This window comes from Stegodyphus dumicola, chromosome 4 (genome assembly GCF_044657685.1).
Source record: "Stegodyphus dumicola isolate Sdum_Otavi_A_Nest chromosome 4, ASM4465768v1".
Taxonomy (NCBI): domain Eukaryota; kingdom Metazoa; phylum Arthropoda; class Arachnida; order Araneae; family Eresidae; genus Stegodyphus; species Stegodyphus dumicola.
Window position 1 is genome coordinate 177,959,050 of NC_140771.1, and position 21,424 is coordinate 177,980,473.

Consider the following 21,424-nt stretch of genomic DNA (forward strand, 5'->3'; position numbering starts at 1 on the left):
CTTCCTTATTATATAACTACAGTACAAAGTCCAATATCTAGAATGATCTAACATCCAGACCACTCTAGCAACAATTTTTTTTTACTTCCTTGTACAAAGTAAAAATGAAGTATTGTAAATCGCGAAAAGTTTCAGGCAGCATATTTCGATGAAAATATCCATTTTGACTGCTATCAAATGAAATTTAACGATGTTTTTGCGTGACATCTGCAGGTAAGGACAGAATAAAAGACTCTTTTCCTTCAAAAAAAATTATAAAACTGCTTTAAAAGGAGTTCTGAAGAGAATTTTTCGTGGCATCTGTACGTACGTACGCATCTCGCATAACTCAAAAATGAGTAACCTCAGAATGTTGAAATTTTGTATATAGGACTGCTATAACATGTAGATGTGCACCTCATATTTTGGTTGCGATCGGCCGCACCAAACGTATATAAATATATTTATGTATTTATCCACTCTGTTACCCGGATCAGTGATCTCAGTTTCTTTACCCTTATATGTTTGTAAATTGTGCATTTTTTGCTTTAAAAATGATTGAATTATGTTGTTCTTATATTCCGGTTAAGATTTTTATGCCTTAGGAAATCCGCAAGCAATATTTGTAAAATTATCAACAATATAAAAGCTGTTTTAAGTGCGGTTAAGCCTAATTTTTAAATAACATGGTGGACATATTTGTTTACATTTGAAACGGCAGAATAGTAGATTTGTTGCCAATCTAGAGAGACTAAGCTTCACAACAAAGATAAAGCCTTCATTTTTTATTGCAAATTTAATCATGCTTAATCTTTTCTGGAATTTTTTGAGGAAATAAGTGTTTAAGATTTTGAGTTTTGTGTATTTTTGCCTTGTCGCGAAGAGAGAACTGAATTAATTGAATGAGAAATACTGAATCGTCTTTGAAAAACTGTTCCATTTTTGTTTTGTTTGCTTAATTTCTTTTATACATCATTCTAGATTTATTATAGTATTTGAGTAGAACATGTGGCAACAATTAGATAATTCTTCAAATGATATAAATTTTGTGCATTCTGACTTATAATATGAACGAAATATAACTCTGTTAAGTGAACTTAGCACCAGAGTGTCGCTATGGTAAACAAATATAGTGAATTTTAAAGAGTGCATTTATTCTATTGTGGTTTATGCGCTATTGACGAAATAGATTTAATTCAATCCAATAAGTTTAAATGAAATGCAAGAAAAAATGTGTATAATTTAATATTCCGTGCAAGGAAGTCATGTGGTATACACATCAGATTTTTTTTCCTTACAAAGTCTGGGAATCGAGAAGAGATATGCATGCAATAAAAGCAATTTTTCTCCCTATTAACTGAGATTCCTGTTCCACCTTTCAAACATCTACTGGTTAGGAAGTCACACCACTTAAATGACATTTGTACTGACACATTTTCTGTGCTTGAGTCCTTGGGGGTATGTAGCCTTTTTCTGTATACCTAAACAACAAGTAAAGCTAAAAGACATTTATTTGGAGTGGAATATTGCTCATAGTGGTTTTCTTTTATTAGTATAGCAGCAGGGAAAGCAGGAACAATCATATTTGAGTAACCTAAGTTCAGTTAACATATCAAATTGTCCTATTTCGTTACTTTCCGATTTGAAACATTATTTTCTTCTAGCTATTATCAGTCTTATCAAAAGTACAATTTTAGTAAATGATAACATCTTCATTTTACTCTTTACCCAAAACCGTAGATCCATCAATCATCAACCAGCCAATGAATATTAGAATTTTTTGCACAATGAAATGCAAATATAAAGCACATTTTTAAAAACTAATGCAGAATTAAGATCATCTAAGAATTCTACAAATGCTTTAATATAAAATCTGATGCATTGGTCATTGCAAGATATAAGAGGGCATCCCTGCAGATGTTTTTAAAAATGCTTAGTAGAATTTATAACCAGCTACCAGATTACATGATGATGATGAAAGCTGCAAATCTGAAGATTTTCAGATATTCTAAGAAAATGTGTTTCTAATGAATGGAATGATGAATATAGGTAGTGTGGTTTTATTATCCAAAAATATTGCCATTTCAGCTTTGAGTCTCATTCTAATTTCAAGTGCTGGTGATTCAGGGGTGTCATTTTATTCTATTTAAACTGATGACCAAATAAATTCAGAATCACTGAAGTCCCAACAATACCAGATCTCAGACTTTGTACTGTCTAATGAAATCAAATGTCAGTACAATAAAAGCTTATCTCTCTGTCATTCAACTAAACGAAAGATCAAGTAACCATAATATTTAAAAAAAAAAAAAAAAAAATCGGAAGCTTTGGCTCTTATTTGCTTACACTGTTGGGAAAACAACAGTGTAAGCAAATAAGAGCCATTGTAAAGCACATATAGGATACTGTTGCCAAACTATGTGATTTATCTCCAATAATGGCTAAGTGCGAATTCACAACCCAAACAATAATATCTCTTTTGTCTTATGGTTTTTTTTTTTTTTTTTTATTTTATTTAAACAGCATAGAACTGTGAACAAATTTCTAAGGCTTTCCTCATTCGTTTTCATTACGGAGAGAGTACAAAAGTAGGGCTTCTATAAGAAACACCCATCATTTTTAAGCTAAACATAAACAACTCCTCACTGTCATGACTGTATAAACTAATGATAAACAACTTGCTGTCATCTGTATGTCCTTGGAAGTCTTGGACGTCTCTTTCTATCATATTATTGATCATGCTTCCATCTTAAGCTGTTACTTAGAAAGTTAATACTGAGAGAACTAAGCTGTTATGTGATGTTAATTTAGACTAAAAAAATATTTTTAACTTTTCTGTTTAAATTTAGCTTTGCAAAAGCTAAATTTGCATTGTCATAGAGGATCGAATATAAAACTCTAGCATCAACTACCTCTATACCTTTATTTCTAAATCCTGCCTACTAAATGACTTGCACCATGTTGTGCAAATTATTTGTAATCTAAAATCATTTTCAAATTCATTATCATATTTCTAACAACATTGATAAATTTGTAACAAAGAGTAAGAATGAAATCAAATTACTAAATTTCAAATAGCTTGTATTTTGTTTAATAATTAATATCTCTTCTGTTAAAAAAAATTATTGCTCTGTTTTAGTATGTTACAACTGCATCTTATAAAAAATTGGATATAAAAGTAAAGTAAATAGAATGGTAAATCTTTATGTAAAATCTGCATAAAATTAATTTTTAAGTTTTTAACATCATACATCGAGATTGCACAACATTTCCTATTTATATCATGGTATAAGTTTTAGATTAAGCTTTTGATATTCAAGTTGATAGCAAATAACATGACTTTTTATAATATTATACCAGAAATTTCTTTCATTCATATAATATTTTTATCATGACTCGCATTTTTATGCACTCAGCTGTTTGGAATTTTCATGTATCCGGTATTCAACATTTCTCGAGCTTTCTGGGTAGTCAAGACTTAACAATGCATTTAACTCAAGTCAAAATTTACTATGCATTTCATTAGAGTAATGAATTGGATTCTTTACTAAATGTTCTGATTTTTTATTATCATTTCACAGTGCTGTTATTCCTGTTGCTTTTTCCTCCAAACTGAGGTTTCTTAATAGTTGACACAAGTGCATAATTTGTTTGGAAGCTTCAATTCTTATTATGCTTGATAGTGCTACAATCTAAGATAAAACTAAACATACCAAAAGATTTTATTTCAAGATTCTACCCAATCTGTATCTAATTAACATTTAAGTTTTTTATTTGCTTTCTGATAAGCTATTTTCATGTATAACATAGATTTAAGATAGTGTAGTAGATGCTTTGTTCAATAGCCTTGTTCATTTTTGGTTTGCTGTTAAATTCACCAAGTCTACTAACATAGTTTCTAATATCAGATCATGTAGATTCAGCTAAAATCAGAGATTTGATTAAGGATTAATACTTTGTCTCTGAGATTTGTTTTTGTGTACTCTTTTATTTTCTTTGGCGACATTTGAAGATTCAGAAAGTTTAATATCAGGGTTTAATAGTGTTGCTATTGATTTATATTCTTGCTTACTGTACTTTGCCAAAAGTTCTTTTAGATATTGATACACTTCAGTTTTCATTTTATTCAGTTAAATACTATTGTGTTTACCCAAAGCCTCTCAGTTTGGAATTTTTTCTGAGAGTTTTCTTAATATGTATCATTAAAGCTTAATACTGATTTTTAACAAATCATTTAAATAAATAGTAATAAAGATGCATTAATCTGTTCTTTTCTGTTTCTTATTGCAACTTTGCCTTATTTATGTGAGATTAAAGAAATGCTTGTAAGACATACTTGATTATATGCATATTAGCTAAAACTGCAACATAACTATACATAAATATAAGTATTATAATGGTGAAATATTGTTTCACTTTTCAAATTGTGACTGTTGATTGGTGTTTGCATAATAAACTATAAAATACTTATACTATATAAACTATAAAACTTTGAAACTACTTATATATTCTGGTTATAATAAGGCCTAGCAGTGGCCAGTAGTAGTTCAACTCAGGTTCAAATCCCTGGGAATGGGCTTGGCTGCAAAGAAGTTTTTGTATTTTTTTCTCATGTGTGATGTAGATATGAGACAATTTTCTGTAGAAAGTCATCTAAAATGGCATTTCTCTTCTTAAGCAGATAGCCATAGAGTGCTTTGCCATAATTTAAATAAAACTAATCCTAGTGTAGTTAGAACATAGTACAGTAACTATTCATATAAGGTAAATCATAATATGAAAAGCTTTTATTAAAATACAGTGTTTTATAACAAACAGGAACATGATATTGCATGTGGGAAAAATATCAACATCTATTCCTTGTTAAAGAATTCTATTTCTTTTGGAATGATTTTCCCACTGAAGTATAATTTTGCACTGGTTTGCTTTTAGCAATCATACTCAGCTGTGGTTTCCCCACCCCCCCCATCTAAAACTGTACAGCTACTGTTATCTCATGCTCACACTTGGCTGAAATAAGCCATTTTTAAAATTTTGTTTCTGCTTGAAAATACTTTACTAAAGTGCATTTATTCACGGTGCCAGCTATAAGAAAACGTAAGAAGCAACATGAGTTGGCAACTGTAAAACTTTACTTGAAAAAAATTCTTTAAAGCCCCTAAAGCTTTGATTTTTCATATATTTCTAAATATTTTTCATTGGAAAATATTTGTAAAAGATACTTGATAATTCTTTCACTTATTAATTTTCAGATTGAGCAGGATTTTATTAATTAGATTTTAAAATGATGTAGGTTTTTGTACTAGTGTTAGTCATGTAATTTTGATAAGCAAGTGATAAGTTTCGAAACTTTCTTACTATCCTCATGCCCACATAAAGTTGCATGGAGTTTACCAAGAAAACATTTGTGTAGCTGTCATTACAGCTGATAGCTTTGTAGCTGTTCGTAAAAAGTAATAAAAAGAAGTATTTGATGAGGAAAACTAAAAAATCTGTATGGTTTTTATTTGCCTTTTTGCAATCAGAAAATATCATTCAGAAATGACTAACTGCTGGATATCGTTCAAAAATAAATGTTAAAGAAAAAGCTGGAAAATCCATGTGTACTGAAAAATGTATAAAATACATGCAGTTATGGATTGGCTATTGTTGCATGTATACTTGAAAGTATGCCATAAACATAGCAATTCTAGCAAATATTTAAACTAGGAGTCCAGTTAATCTGAAAGTACCTTAGTCTTTAATAAATGTTAGTAATGTAACTGTTTTTATACGTGTAAGAATATTATAAAAAATATAACCTGATTTGAACTTGCTATTTAATTCTCTTCCGAATTCATTAAAAACTGTAGGATAGTTTCTTTAAGAAATTTTGTTACCATTTAACTAGTAATGTATGTGAAATGATAATGAGAATATCATAGAATTTTTAGGTATGGCTTCGCTGTATTGTTACCATTTATTTTGGTTAAAAATTGTATGCTTGTGACAGATTGATCAATCTTTTCAGAGGCTGGTGAAGTGGGCAAGGAAAGCTTATCTAAAGCAAAATTAGAATCTGGATGGTCATCTGTTGGTTTAATGTATGATGTTCCTCACCCTCTTCATATATTAATAACACCAAGTGTTTTAGATAAGTAAATATCTCTCTCTCTATTACACAGTTAAAAGATGACTTCACATATTTGTTTTATATTTTCTAAATTTCTAAGGAATTTACTATAAACTATTAAAATAGGTTTTAAAATTTAAAAAAAGAATATTTTTTCAATTATCTGTTTTCCCCATTCTTTTCGAAGTCTTTGTAAAATTAATAGTCAAATATAATTTTTTATCTTCATGCAAATTATTATTATCGGGTTTTACAAAAGTTACTCACCACTGCAAATGTCGTCTAAGACGTTGCATAAGACCAGAAACAATGTGAAATGTCTATTTTTGCTAAAGCACAACAGAGAATTTTATAGACCCAGAGAATTAAAGATAAGAGAAATTGTCAATTTTCTATTTCTTTCTATTTCTACCAATACTTTTTAAACCAGCAAAAATAAAGTTCTTAAATTATGAATATAATGCAATAATTTGGTACTGGCCATCATGCCCTCATATCTATGAATTAACTAAGAATTACATGCTGAGAACACATATAAACATTCATTAGATGTATGAAATATGTGCTCATGGGAAAAGTGATCCAAGTTAGTGTTGACAGTAGTGTGGGCTAAGCATGGATTGCTCATACCTTCCTGAATTTAAGCAAATACTTAGACATTTTGCTTACCAGATGGATTTGCCTCATTATTATACCAAAAACAAGACCTTTCCTTTAGAGAATTCAAACTTCTTTGTTATGATTCATCAGGTTTTGCAACTTGCCAGTATTTTGGCAACTTTGTACATGAAAATTTTACTTTGAGTATTTGTGAATTTGATAATAGTATTATAATATCCTTAAAATAATGATAACATATTAAAAATCATTTTTTTTATAAAAGTAACATTAAAATGAAACATTCTTATTTCTGTCAGTCATATTTAAAAAAATATCTATACTAGTCATTGCTGCAATTTTTTAATTTCTTGATTCTAAAATCTTAATAAGATAATGATTTCTGAATAGCTTTTTAACAAAAGTAAAAAAGCTGCTGCAAATATGTTACAACTGATTTTCAATGTCTGATTTTCTATTTTTAATGATAATGGTTTTCCTCTTAAATTTACCTTATGTTTTATTTTTATTATTTATTTATTTTTTAATCCTCTGATTTTTACTTTTATAAAATTAGTAGAACGCTAAGCATAGCAGTTACAAATATTGTAAAATGAGTTAAAAATCAGAAATTGTATAATCTGTGTGATTTCAAGTTTGTGTCCCATCCAATATATTATTACTTTGTGTACTTCAGAATCTTTTGCCATTCACTTCAAACATTATTAATTAGTTCATCTCATGAATTACTGAATGCTACATTTTGGTTTTAGTAAATATTCTTTGTAACACATTTAAAATTATAATTAAAGAGTTTTATTCTAAGAACTTTCATATGGAACTAAGTCACAATTTTGCAAATATTTGAAGTTAAAAGTTAATAAATTTAAATTACCTTTCACAAATGAAAATTCAAAAAACTTTGTTCTGGTAATAATTTTTTTTTCCCCTTTCTTTCTTTCCAGGTACAATACAATTTTCAGATTTCTGTTATCTGTCAGAAAAGTACAGATTGAATTGCATCATTGTTGGGCACTTCAGATGAGAGCAAAAGGGGCTGGCCATGAATCTGCTATAATGCCATTCTGGAAATTAAGATCTCACATGTCATTTCTTATTGACAACTTCCAATATTATGTACTGGTATGTGTTAGCATAGGTTTCATATTGTTGTTCAGTATATCTTTGCTGTTACTACTATAGGTCATATGTCAAAAGTACACATTTTAATATTAAGATAACATTCAGTTAAGAACAAAGACATCTTTCCTCCTACTAAATGCCATATATAGCATGTACATGAATAAATGAATATGAGCATGTACCAGTATCTTCCATGTAGCTGTAATTCTTATAACTATACATTCATTCCCAGTTCACCAAAGCTAGATTAAGTGGGAGGGAGGCATCCTTCCAAAGAAGTTTGCTTGTTGCATAACAGTGGAAAAATTCTAATCACAAATCATCAACATGAAGCAAAACTCTCTATGAAAAATATAAAAAGGAAAAAGTATGGAATGACAGTAGTGGTAGCTGTTGATGTCATACTATTTGGAAGTTGTTTTTATACTTTATAGCACATAATTAAATGTATGTTATCTAGCACATTCTAAATCCTAACTGACTTTTATATATCAGTTTGAACCTAATGGCCCAGTCTAGTTTCTCTTGTAAATATTGTTCTTTAATTCCATTTGCAGCTTGGTTTCTTTCTTTCTTTTTTTTTTTCTGTTGTTGTTGTTGTTAAATACTGATTTAAACTTCTAATTAGAACCAACAGTACCTTTTCACTATGAACATTCAGAACATTTGCATATACATTAATTTCGAAGTGGTTTGTTATCATTTGTGTTGCTTATAGTGTTTATTTTTAGTTGCTTTCTCATTTCTTTTATCACATCTGTATTATGGATGAGTGGTTAATGAACCACCAGCTGCAGACAAAAGTGAACCTTCAAACTCAACTCAAGGAGACCAAAAAAAAAAGTGATAAGGAAGTATTATTCTGACTACTTAGCCTTAAGGTGTTCATGGAATAAATATGAAGGTAATGCCGATCTTCAGTGTGTTACTTGCGATGAAGTACTTTTAGACAAAAGCCCAGGTAAATAATTATGTTGGCACATTGAGACAAAGCATCCCATTTGATGTACGTGTGAGTAACACGTGCATACGAAAATATCCCTAACATTAAGTAGGAAAGCCGAAATCTTAGTTAAGATAGACATGTTACAATTAATAATCAAAGTTAATAAGGAAAAGTAACAGTTGCCGGGTACATTATAACGGCTTAAGAAATTCAGAGCACAGTACAGATGCGAGTACACAAGTTCACATATCTTGGCGAAGCAGAGACGCACACATTTGTTGAAGTAGTTCCACTTGACTGCCGGGGAAAATTCTTCTCTCCCCATCAGCCTGAAGGTTTGCCAAACGGGTTTACTGTTTCGTCAATTGGCGCTTTTCTGTACAGTTTTTAAGTCCGTATCGCCTGTTTGGCGCTGCTGCTGCATACTCCCTCCGCAGTGTCAACGAAATGTGACATACCGATGCGGGGGTCGGATTAATCGTCCAGAATGGGTGATACAATTGTCCGAAGTTTTTTTCACACTCTTGGAAGCAACTTGAGAAGAGTCCATGGTTACAAAAGCGGGTTTCAGTCTATCTATGGAGATCGTTTGCTTAGTCCCTTTTATTTTGAGATCAAACGTTTTATCTCGTCTTTCTAGCACCTTAAATGGTCCATCATAAGGAGTTTGAAGTGGTTTTCTAACTCCGTCATGTCGAACAAACACATATGTGGACTTGGGAAGGCGTGGATGAATGAAACATGTTCGCTGGCCGTGGCTAGAAGTCGTGGTCGAGCGGACACTGGCAAAGTGAGATTTTAAATCCTCCACAAACTGTTTGGGGGACGCATCCGGAGGTGTCGGATTGAAAAATTCTCCTGGGAGACGGATAGTCTTTCCATACACCAGTTCAGAAGTGGTTGCTCCTATGTCCTCTTTGAGAGCGGCGCGGAAACCCATCAGCAGCGTTGGAAGGGCAGCCACCCAGTCACTGGTATCGTGCGCTTTTAAGGCAGCTTTCAAAGGACGGTGGAATTCCTCAATCAGTCCATTCGCCTGTGGGTGGTACGGAGACTTCCTGATCCTCTTGATTCCCAATAATTGGGAAAGGACTCGAAATAAGCCGCTTTCAAACTGTCGCCCTTGATCGGTAGTAATAACAGTCAGACAACCAAATCGAATAATCCAGTGGTCATAGAATGCCTGTGCTACTGTGCGTGCTGTTATGTCTGGTATGGGTACCGCTTCGGGCCATCTAGTAAATCTATCTATCATAGTTAGACAGTAATAATTATTTTGAGAAGGAGGTAGGGGACCAACAAGGTCAAGGTGGACGTGATCAAACCTCTGTGATTGGTCTGGAAACTTCATTAACGGGGTTCTAGTATGCCTGCTTACTTTTGCTTTCTGGCACGGAATGCACTGCCGTGCCCATTTCGCGCAATCTTTGCGGATGGAAGACCAAACAAACCGTGAACATACTAACTTTGTTGATGCGCAAATGCCGGGGTGAGACAAATTGTGCAAGGTGGCAAAAACTTTCTCACGGAATGCCGGAGGAATGTAAGGACGGGCGTTACCTGTTGACACATCGCAATATATCGGTAAGCTACAATTCGGTAAGGTAACTTTTTTGAGATGTAGAACTTTTGACTCTTTAAGCAATGTTTGTAATTCTGGGTCGATTTCTTGCATTTTAGCGATTTCCTCATAGTCGATAGGGTTAGGCATGCTTATTGCTTCTATACGCGAAAGTACGTCGGCAGCGATATTCTCTGAACCTTTTATATGGCGAATTTCAGTGGTGAATTGTGAGATAAAGTCTAACTGCCTAGCCTGACGAGGTGAACACTTATCCAAACGCTGTCGGAATGCATACGTGAGCGGTTTGTGATCGGTGATTAAAGAAAAGTTCCGTGCTTCCAACATATGCTTAAAATGCCTAATAGCAGCATAAGCTGCCAATAGCTCTCGATCATATGCACTATAGTTCCTTTCCGCCTGCGAAAGCTTTCGTGAGAAAAATGCAAGAGGCTGTAAATTTCTATCAACTATTTGTGATAAGCGTTCCACCAATCGCGAAGTCTGACGCATCAACCTGTAAAACCAACTGGGCATCTTTCTTCGGGTGTGCCAAAAGAACAGCATTAGCGATTAGCTGTTTGCACTTTTGAAATTCACTCCGCGCTTCCTCAGACAAATTCAGGATTGTCTTATCATTTTTCTTAGCCCCTTTTAAATACGAAGTTAAATGTATTTGATTCTGGGCTATGTTGGGTAAAAATCGACGGTAAAAATTTTAAAATCCTAAAAATCTCTGCAAATCTTTTACCGTTTTAGGAAGTGGGTAGTTAAGTATCGGTTCCACTTTGTTCGTCAGAGGCTTGGTACCATCTTTATTGATTATATGGCCTAAAAAAGATATTTCCGGAACGCCGAAAACACATTTCGAAGTGTTAATTGTCAATCCATATGAAGTTAATCTTTCAAAAACAGTACGTAGGTGAGATTTATGCTCATCTTCCGTATCACTAAATATCAAAATATCATCTAAGTAGACGTAGGCGAATTTTATATCTCCAAGAATTTCGTTCATAAACCTTTGAAAGGTTTGAGCTGCTCCGCACAGTCCGAAATTTAAAAACGGAAATTCGAAAAGACCAAATGGGGTGCAAACTGCAGTTTTCGGTATATGATCTGGATGGACTGGTATATGATGATATGCCCGAACGATATCAATTTTTGAATGAATATGTTGGGATATTAACAGATAGTGCATGAGCTGTGTGCAGTTAAAATAGCAGTGTTGTAACTAAAAGGACTCATTGATTCATGGACTCATTGCAACTTTCACAGAGAAGCATTGGTATCAAAATCTATGTCAGATGATTTTAAAAATGTTTTGTATATTGTTGTTGAAAGAATGAATGTAATAAAACCAAGACCATTGCAATTGGGCCAATTTGAAAAGCATAGCAAAGAAATGAGAAATAACCATAAATCAGTTCTTTTGCATATGGCAGTAAATGGCTATAAAAAGGCAAAATACTACCAAGACTCTTTGAAGAAGTCACAATGTTTTGGGGCACCAGTAAAGAATTGAGAAAATTCATTACAGTAATTTCATTGCTGAAATTTGTTTTGAAGTTCACATATTTAGCAGACATATTCATCAATCTTAGTAAATTAAATTTATACTTACAAGGTATGAGATGTACAAGTATATTTGTGCATGACAGAATCTGAGGATTCATAAAAAAAAATGCTGTTATAGTAAAAAAATATTGAAGATCATATATTTGAGAGTTTTGAAACATTGCGAACGTTTGTTATTGTTGTTACTTATGCTCACTTGTCTGACAGTAACATCAGCCCAAGCCCATGAAATTTTTCGTGGCAAGGAGTGCAAGATACACCTGCCGTTGGCAACAGCATTGAGCACCTGACAGACGACAGTGTGATTAAGCTCAGTTCTGACCTCAATTTTGATGCAGAGCAGCCCGGGGAGATGTGTCCAAGGGTCTCCCATCCCTCTCCCTTTCTACCAAACTGCACGAGAGTATTTTCGGCTTGCCGCATATTTAGACTGCCACCATACCATACCGAGACTATCATTTACAAACAGCCATGCCTTCTCCGGGATTTGAACCTGGGCCCTTCAGCATTACAACCCGCGACGCTAACCACTGCCGGTTGGGGGGCTCAAACATTTGTAATCGAACATAATGGGAACATTTCTGATAGCATAATTATTGAGATCTCAAAACATTTAAATGCTTTGAAAGAAAATTTTAATTCGTACTGAAGAAATGGCAAGAGGAAAACTAAATTTTGCGTTCCTTCCACAGCAATATTACTGTTGGCATATCATTGAAAGCTGATGAAGATCTTAATGACCTATCTGAAATACATTATCAAAACTGAATTTTAATAGCAGTAAATTGATACAATTGTGGTTACCCACTCAACAGTCTAACTCAATTCTTTCTACTGAGCAGTGACTAATTTGAAGTAATTAATTTCTACTGAGCATTGAAATTGTATATCATTGAAAGCTGATGAAGATCTTAATGACCTATCTGAAATACATTATCAAAACTGAATTTTAATAGCAGTAAATTGATACAATTGTGGTTACCCACTCAACAGTCTAACTCAATTCTTTCTACTGAGCAGTGACTAATTTGAAGTAATTAATTTCTACTGAGCATTGGTTAATTTCAATGATTAATTTAAGCAGTCTACCGATTTGAAGATATTACTCCCAATATAAAAATTATTATACTCTCAATTATATTATATTACTCCCAGTATAAAAAACCAACTTCTCAGAGGTATAAATATGTAAAAATATCTTCATAATCTTTGTGAAATTGTATAGTTTGGTTACAGTGGGAATTAAAACCGAATATCAAAACAAGATGCAGTTGTCAAATTCCTTGCCTCTGGAAATAACTCAAATTGATCTGGACTTCATCGCTATTGTCAATAACAATCAAAAACAAGTGCACTGTTCACACAAACTTTTTAGAAATATTTTTCTAAAATTACATTTAATAATAAATATTATTTTCTTCACAAAATTTTCTTTTTGACCAATAAAACCTTTTTCTCAAATATTCATGCTGTTCATTTCTAAAAAAAAATTCATTGTGCTGAGGATGAAGTGGATCACTATATACAGGGTTGGCCACACTACCTGAAAAACTGGGAAAAGTCAGGGAATTTGAAAATTGGCCATAAAAGTCAGGGAAAAATCAGGGAATTTAAATATTTTAGTCAAAATCTTGAAAAGTTGGGGAATTTCATACTGCAATCCCCAAAAAAGCGATTTTTGCACCAACGTCGGAAGTGGTCTCTTTCTTGGCGAGTCGTGTATCACGTGAATGTCATTCGGACAGCTGGCGTGGAGCCGGTTTTCTCAGAGCCAATCAGATTGTCTTTTAGAAAGACAAAGCAAGTTTCCAGCATCTTTGGTTTCCAGTAACCTCGAAAATCCAGAGATCCGTATGTGCAGTGCATGTTGAACGACAGTAAATTCTCCCAATTCTCATATAAAACAAAATGATTTAAACCTTTTTCTTCTTTCTTAAATGCCTTATTTGTCATTTTCCAGTAAAATAAATTTAAAAAAATAATAATAATCAATTATCTGGGCTAACCATTTACTATATATATTCACCAAAATACCATCGATTTTTGTCATTCGGTTTTTAATCCTTATGTAATGAACTTTATATTAATGTTATTCATATGTAGCTTCTTCCTTCTAAATTTATTTATTATTAGTTAGTAATACTTTCAAAATTCAGGCAATTTTCTCTGGCATACTCGGGAAATGAATTCTAGCAGTAATATGATGAACCATCACAAAATTTAGTGCACAAATTTTTACTTATATATGCTGCTAAATAAATATAAAATATTTGAGTTTGTTTTAAAACATCATTAAATAGACTTCTTTCTTCTTTTAGTTGCAAAATGTCTGCAGTAAAGACATTTTTAAATCTCGATTGGGCAGATTCTAATCTCAATCCTAAGAGGAGGAAACAACTCCTATTTGGGGATATATATTATATAAAGTCATATATAATTGCCAAATTTTTGTGTTTTCAAGGTGGTACCATAATTAATTTGCTCTCAGCAAAGCTAACATGCACTATGCAGATAGCCTGGAATTTTCTTGAAACACACCTGGAAAAGTCAGGGAATTTCATTCTCCTGTTTGAGTGGCAACCCTATATATATTCAGTTTCTAAAAACTGGAATACAGTGTTTAAAAGTTTGGAAGCCTTTACCCTAGTGCATAGCTTTGATAGAGCCATAGTTAGAATTTCAGCACTGAGGGACAACTGAAGAACTTATTGCCAAAACCATTTGGCAATAATAGATAACATCTCATTCTAAAATTTTGTAGCATCAACACAATGTACCCCATAAGAATTTATTGTGTCATTCAGAAAGTTATGCAGTTTTTTAGTGATAATACAAATGGGCCAGTACAAAAACATAAGCAAATTTCATTGAATGACATCAGCAATGTTTTTTCTATGACTTTTCATAGTCCATCTCTCGCAGATAACTAGAAAATTTCTTTTTTTCTAAAGTCATTAATTAGGTTTATTTATAAAGAAGTTATTGAAATTGTTTGCCATTTCTAAATAAGTGAACTCCGGTCATTTAGAGAATTTTGAAATGAACTTAAAAGAGATGAAAATCCAAGGAGGAATCAAGGTTTACTAAATATAGGAGAATGACACAAAACATCCCAGCCATACTCAAGATTTTGTCTCCTTGAAACAATCCGCATTCATAAAGTTCTATTTTAATTAGAGATTCGATATTTTATCCTAACAAAGCTTCTGTTTTAATCTTTTTCTCCTACTTTTTCCTGCTGTTGCAAAGTAATACAGTCAAAAGTCGTTAATCCGGACTCGTCGGGACTTCGGCGATTCCGGATTATCGATTTTCCGGATTATAGATCATCAGTTTCAATCTGGTAAGATGGCATGCAGAAATTATAAAATTAAAAATATGAAACCGTAATTTATGAAATAAAGAACAATTATGATCTAAAGGGTATCAAAATTTACGAAAAAAAGCTTAATATTTATTTGTTTACTTTATTAAACATTTCTTTCAATGTAAGTTGTTTAATTTGCTTCGTTTTATGTGCTAATACTTTCTCTTTAATTCTATATAAACAGACATAATTTCTTGTTTAGTTACAAAGTTCCGCTGTTCAAGTCCTGTAATTCCTGTGCCGAGAATACCGACTAACTTGTCAATAGAAATTTTTTTGTTTTCACTAACCTCTCTGTCACTTTCTTCATGCCTTTAGCCATTTTTTGCAGCAATTCCACTTTTTGTTTGATGGACATTGAAACATACTTTCGCTTTGTAGATCCTTTGGGAGCTCCAGCATCAGAAATTCTATTTGACATAATCGAAAGTTCAAGCTTACTTTTATAAAATTGCTCTAACAGTCTGCAAAAAATAATAAGCCGGACCCAATTCGAAGATTAAGGAACAACGCAATCTGCAACATTAACTGAATTAGATAATTTTAGCTTATACCGTCTGTTATACATTAAACGTGCATGCGTAAACGCATTATGCGCATGCGCACACGCATATGCACAGCCGTAAAGGTCTTACAGGCAGGTGTAAACGCCTATGCGCATGTGTCAATGCGACGCATGCGCAGAAAGTTTGTAGCTTTGACGTCCTGATTATAGATCATTCCGGATTATGGGTGTCCGAATAAACGACTTTTGACTGTATACGTGCTTCTTGTAATGCTGACCTACTAAATTAATCCAGCGATGCCTGTTGAAAGATTAAACTATGGTACAAAATAGCTGAATATGCAGGATTAAAAATGCCTGTTTTTACATCATTTAAACAAATAGCTTTGCATGTCGTGCAGACACGATTCCATGTGTACTTTGTTAAAGTTGCCACTTGTCAACTGACAAATCATCCTATTTTTTCTTGTGCAAACTTGTATAATAGGATTATGCAAGCCATATCAGAAAAGTTTTCAAGAGCAATATGAGAAATTATCAAAGCTGATAACATATAAAGCTGTGAAAAAAAGTTTAAACACATTGATATTAAATATTTTTAATAGGATATGGTGTAAGAAGTACAGATCTAGTTGCAGCAGTCACTGTGAGCATTTCTTTCATATCGGTCAGAGCAGTCCACATTATCATGTTTTCGAGCAGTAGGAGGAAGGGGGCAGAATGAGAGAAATGCACATCTTTCATTTCATTTTGGTACAAAGTCGTGCCTGAAAGAAGAAAAAAAGTAAAGAAGTATCATTATTGTTGATAATTTTAAAGTTATATTGAAACTAATGAGTATGCACTGCTTTGCAATAGTGTTTATTACACTTTTCAAGTTATCTAAATTCCGGAACATCCATATTTGGGCTTCATAACATTTGTATGCCATCCACCTGCAGACAAATAGGCTATCAATATTTCAAGTATTTATACTAGCATAATGGATCCAGTTTTCTATATCGTATGGGAAAGTTTTGGGAGAGTTTATTAACCTGTTAGGTGATTTTTCGCCCTCTCTGCAAGTTTTTGTAAATAAGAAGCACTTCTAACACATCCATGCAGTTCATCAGGCATTTTTTCAGGAGAGAATGATTTCTAAATGACTAAACATCTTAATGAATTTGACCCAACAGTCTTATTTCTTTTGGGCATTGATGAAAGAGAGGGATGTTTCCCTGTTCCCATTGGATAAATTAAGGCAATATCACTTGTAAACTGCTGTTGATACACTGTCTGTATCTTTGGCAGTGTATATTTGCAAGACATTTTGCCCTGTGTTCAAAAAGGATTTCAATTCCAGTACTTTTTGAACAGTATTTATTTAGTATGAGATGCTATCAAAAGTTTCTGGGCTTGATATAAAAATAAGTTTTGTATTAATTTATTCAATTTTGGCTGTCATCTCATTCAAAGTAGTGTCCTTGTGAACATATAATCTTAATGATTTCCCTGTGCAAAAGAAGTAATGTAGAAATCTTTTTCTTTGAGGTTTTTGGAGACTGCTTGTAATTTCCATTGATTTTGGGCCGCAGTTTTAAACATCATCCCTTTAGTTTTGTTTCAGATTTAGAGAATAAAATAAACTCACAGCAATTTAGTTAATATGGATAGGAAAGCTGATGAACAAAAGCCATGTTGTTATTAGCTTGCATGACTGAAAATTACATGATTTTCTGGGATGCATGTTATCTTGATGAGTGAGCATGTTGCAACTGCACCAGATGTCTGGTCTTCTTTTTGGATTGCATGTTTTCTCAGCTACCTCAGAATATCACAATAAAAGTCAGAATTAATTGCAGAGTTTAGAAAAACTGATGATGATTCATTGATACGGTTGCTGCATTATTTTTAGATTTTAATGACAAATTTTAATTTCACACATTGCAGTTTTGGGAATGAAGTTTACATTAAGAAAGTTAACCAGGTTACAAATTTCATGAAGCTCAGAACACTTGTTTATGTGGTGTTTTATTTTATTGTTTGTCAAGAATTAAAGAATTAGCTTCTCAAGAATGCACCACATTTAAAGCTTTTTTAAAAAAATCTCTTGATAAAATTCATTACCAATTCTAATGTAACCATCTAATTCATGAATTGTTAGATAGTGATGATCCTTGATGAATTTCTGAATTTTTTCAATATTTTCTGCCATTTTGCTAGTATTTAGTCAGCCTAAACTCCTATAATCTTCAGATGAAATTCACTCATCCTTAAAGTGTGTGTGCATTTCAGAAACTTCTAATGAACCATCACCAGAATTCTTAAGTAGTATTTCACAATCTTCAGAAGCAAATTTACTCATCTTTACTCAAAACATGATGCAGATGTGTTGTTAAATTTTATTAACCATTGATGGAAAAAAAAAAAAAAAAGGTTTAATAAAGTAGATGTTTGTATCTCAACTATAAGAGTTAGAATGATGCAGGAGGACTGTAGAATTTTGATCTTGGTCTCTTTTTGTCTTTCCATTCAGCAAAGCAGCCACCCCATAACTTTTAATCTTCATTTAACAAATCTTTTCCGTAATAAGTCATTTACTGGGTCAGCCTAGTAGTGAAACACCATGTTTATTAGGCTACTACTATATACTTATGAATGCTTATTACTAAATTATACTTATCAGCTTTTGCATTTTGCACTAAAGCAGGCATTAGTTTTTCTAAGGATCTGTAAATGTTTAAGGCACATTGATAAGTATATTTTGTATGTTTTTGATTATGCTATTTATATAAGGAATGCAATATGTTTATTAATTTCTATGTGCTATTTTTAAAAAGAGAAATAATGGTAATGAATAAAAAGTTTAAATTAAAAACATAAATAAACAATTAAAACTTGAATTTTATTTAAAAAATTTCATTGTTTCTCACCTTTGAATTTTGTAACATAAAGAGAACTTTTATTTATTTATTTTTTTTTTTAAATTTTACAATGTATAAAATTTTATATTCAGGTGGATGTATTAGAATCCTGTTTCAGTAACCTTATGGAAAAAATGGGAAATGTGAAAGACTTTGAAGAAATACAGCAATATCATAATCGTTTTTTAATATCTGTAGTATCTCAGTGCTTTTTAGAGTTGTGGACGGTAAGTAAAACATACAATTATATCTTAAGATTGGCATTTTCATTTATTTACATAGGTATTGGGAAGTATGACATTATAATGTATTCATCGGGCTAAAATACTTTTTATGCAATATGTATTGTTTATACAGTCAAAAGTCTTTAATCCGGACTCATTGGGACTTTGGCGATTCCGGATTATCGTTTTTTCCTGATTATAGATCATCAATTTAAATCAGGTAAGATGGCATACAGAAATTATAAAATTAAAAATATGAAACCGTAATTTATGAAATAAAGAGCAATTATGATCTAAAGGGTATCAAAATTTACAAAAGAAAAAGCTTAATATTTATTTGTTTACTTTTTTAAACATTTCTTTCAACGCATGCATGCGTGAAGCATACATTATGCATAGTCGAAATTAGAAAACTGCAACCAGAAAACCATTTGATGTGTATTTGTGATATTTATAATGATGAGGAATTAGATTTAAATCATATCAAAGACAGAGTACATCGAGATGAAATACTAAAATTTAGTAAGGAATTATGAGCCGAATAAAATAAAAACATCTGTTCTGAAGATAAGGATAGTGCTGACAGATCAACTTCCAGTTCATTTCGCGCCGTGACGTCCCCCCCCCCCCCCCCCCGCAGAGCAGCGTGAAATTGATAAACAGATTTCGGAATGGTTAGAGAAACAAAGGATATGCCTTTATCCATTTTTTGCAGCAATTCCACTATTTATTTGATGGACATCGAAACATGCTTTCACTGCTTCGTAGATACTTTGGCAGCTCCAGAATCGGAAATTCTTTTTTGACATAATCGAAAGTTCAAGCGTACTTTTATAAAACTGGTCTAACAGTCTGCAAAAAATAATAAGCCGTATCCAATTCGAAGATTAAGGAACAACACAATCTGCAACATTAACTAATATAGATAATTAGATAATTTTAGCTTAGCTTATACCGTCCGTTATACATTAAACGCTCATGCGTAAATGTATTATGTGCATGTGTAAAGGTCATATGCGATGCGTTTACACATGCGCAGAAAGTTTGTAGCTTTGAGGTCCGAATTATAGATTACGGATTATGGACGTCCGGATTAAAGAATTTTGACTGTAATTTTTATTTTGAGGTAATCTTGAAATAAAAGTATCTTCAGTATATTTCTGTGAATAAGCCAAGAATTTGTGGAACTTTTTCTAAAGTTAATTTGTGGTGTTGGATTTTATAAATTCACAATTCTTGCAAAAAATGCAGGTACTCTTCTTTTAGTTGCTACAAGTGATAAATTTCGAGATACAGCATTTTTTTATTGCATTAGTTTAATATTTTCTAAATTTACGAAAAAATTCATTTTAAATGAAATTTGTTTTATTTTATAATTTGTTTACATTTCCATTTTGTTGCAGTGTCGCTAAAATAAAAAGTATATGCCGGTGAAAATTGCACATTACTACGGAAAAGTATCAAAACATATGCCAGAAGTAACAACAGAATAATGTATGTAATTAGCACATCAAATTTACAGTGGGAAAGGAAAATTACTTTAATCTTTTAATTTACTTTTTGTGTATTTGCAATGCAAACTTTATGAAGATAAGGGGGGAAAAGTCATATAAAATCCTCCAAAGTTCATGTTTTTAGATAGTCAGAGTTTCTGAATATTCTTAAAATCCACTTTCACTCATTGGGATGTCTGGATGCAAATCATCATCACTTTTATACTTTCTGTATGAGAATCTATGTCTCTAAATAGATAATGCTTGTGTGCTTTGCCAAATAAACCAAACCAGATAGTATAAGATATGTTCTCCCTCCTCTCTGCATGCCTTCATGGTGTAATGGTAGCACACTTGACGCACATTCGAGAGAAACAGGTTATAGTCCCGGTGAGAGCATTATATATTTTTCACGTCTTCCACGTCAAAAAAATCTAATGATTCTACAGTGGTACCCAAACTAAAAAAGGCAGTGGATGATGATTCTCCACCACCAGGATTTGGCGATTGAGTCCCCTAATCCCCACTCACTCTTTAAAAGGAAGGTGGTATAAGGTACTTCCTCCCTCCTTTCTGCATGCCTTCGTGGTGTAATGGTAGCACACTCAGCTCGTATTTGAGAAGTCCAAGGTTCGAGTCCTGGCGAGGGCACTACACATTATTCTTGTCTCCTACACACACACACACAAAAAAAAAAAAAAATCCTGAATAACTCTACAGTGGAATCTCCAACCATGCATCTTTTTCCCAATGCATAACCAATACTAAATCTACTTTTTTTAATTTCTACTTTTCTCCAGCGTTAAAACTATTATGTTGGCATCTGACATTTTATTTTACAGCTATTGACTGGAAAATATTCTACCTGTTTTGCCAGCTTGGCAGCATTTTCACTCTCATGACACCATGTATGTGCATTACAGAAATTTTTCATTTTGGCTTATATACAGGTTTTCCATTTGGGGTAGTTTTAAAGAAAATATGCACTCTGAGCTTAAATGTGGATTGGCTTATTTTCG

The 21,424-nt window shown here is 32.5% G+C and overlaps 1 protein-coding gene and 1 long non-coding RNA gene across 11 annotated transcripts in view; one reads left to right on the top strand and one right to left on the bottom strand.

Moving 5' to 3' along the window:
• Nucleotides 1-21,424, top strand: part of LOC118184465 (gamma-tubulin complex component 4-like) — a 139,995-nt gene that overhangs the window by 104,837 nt on the left and 13,734 nt on the right. For 9 of the 10 annotated variants that reach the window (XM_085815829.1, XM_085815826.1, XM_085815832.1 and 6 more), the window contains 3 exons: nt 5,990-6,116; nt 7,654-7,831; nt 18,781-18,915. In XM_085815829.1, the coding sequence (XP_085671955.1) occupies nt 5,990-6,116; nt 7,654-7,831; nt 18,781-18,915 (440 nt within the window). The remainder of the gene's footprint in view (nt 1-5,989; nt 6,117-7,653; nt 7,832-18,780; nt 18,916-21,424) is intronic. The other variant, XM_085815831.1, reaches the window with a different exon arrangement.
• LOC118184466 (uncharacterized) overlaps nt 16,368-21,424 on the bottom strand; it is a 37,406-nt gene continuing 32,349 nt past the window's right edge. The window contains exon 3 of the long non-coding RNA XR_004757431.2: nt 16,368-16,552. This is a non-coding gene — a long non-coding RNA (uncharacterized LOC118184466). The remainder of the gene's footprint in view (nt 16,553-21,424) is intronic.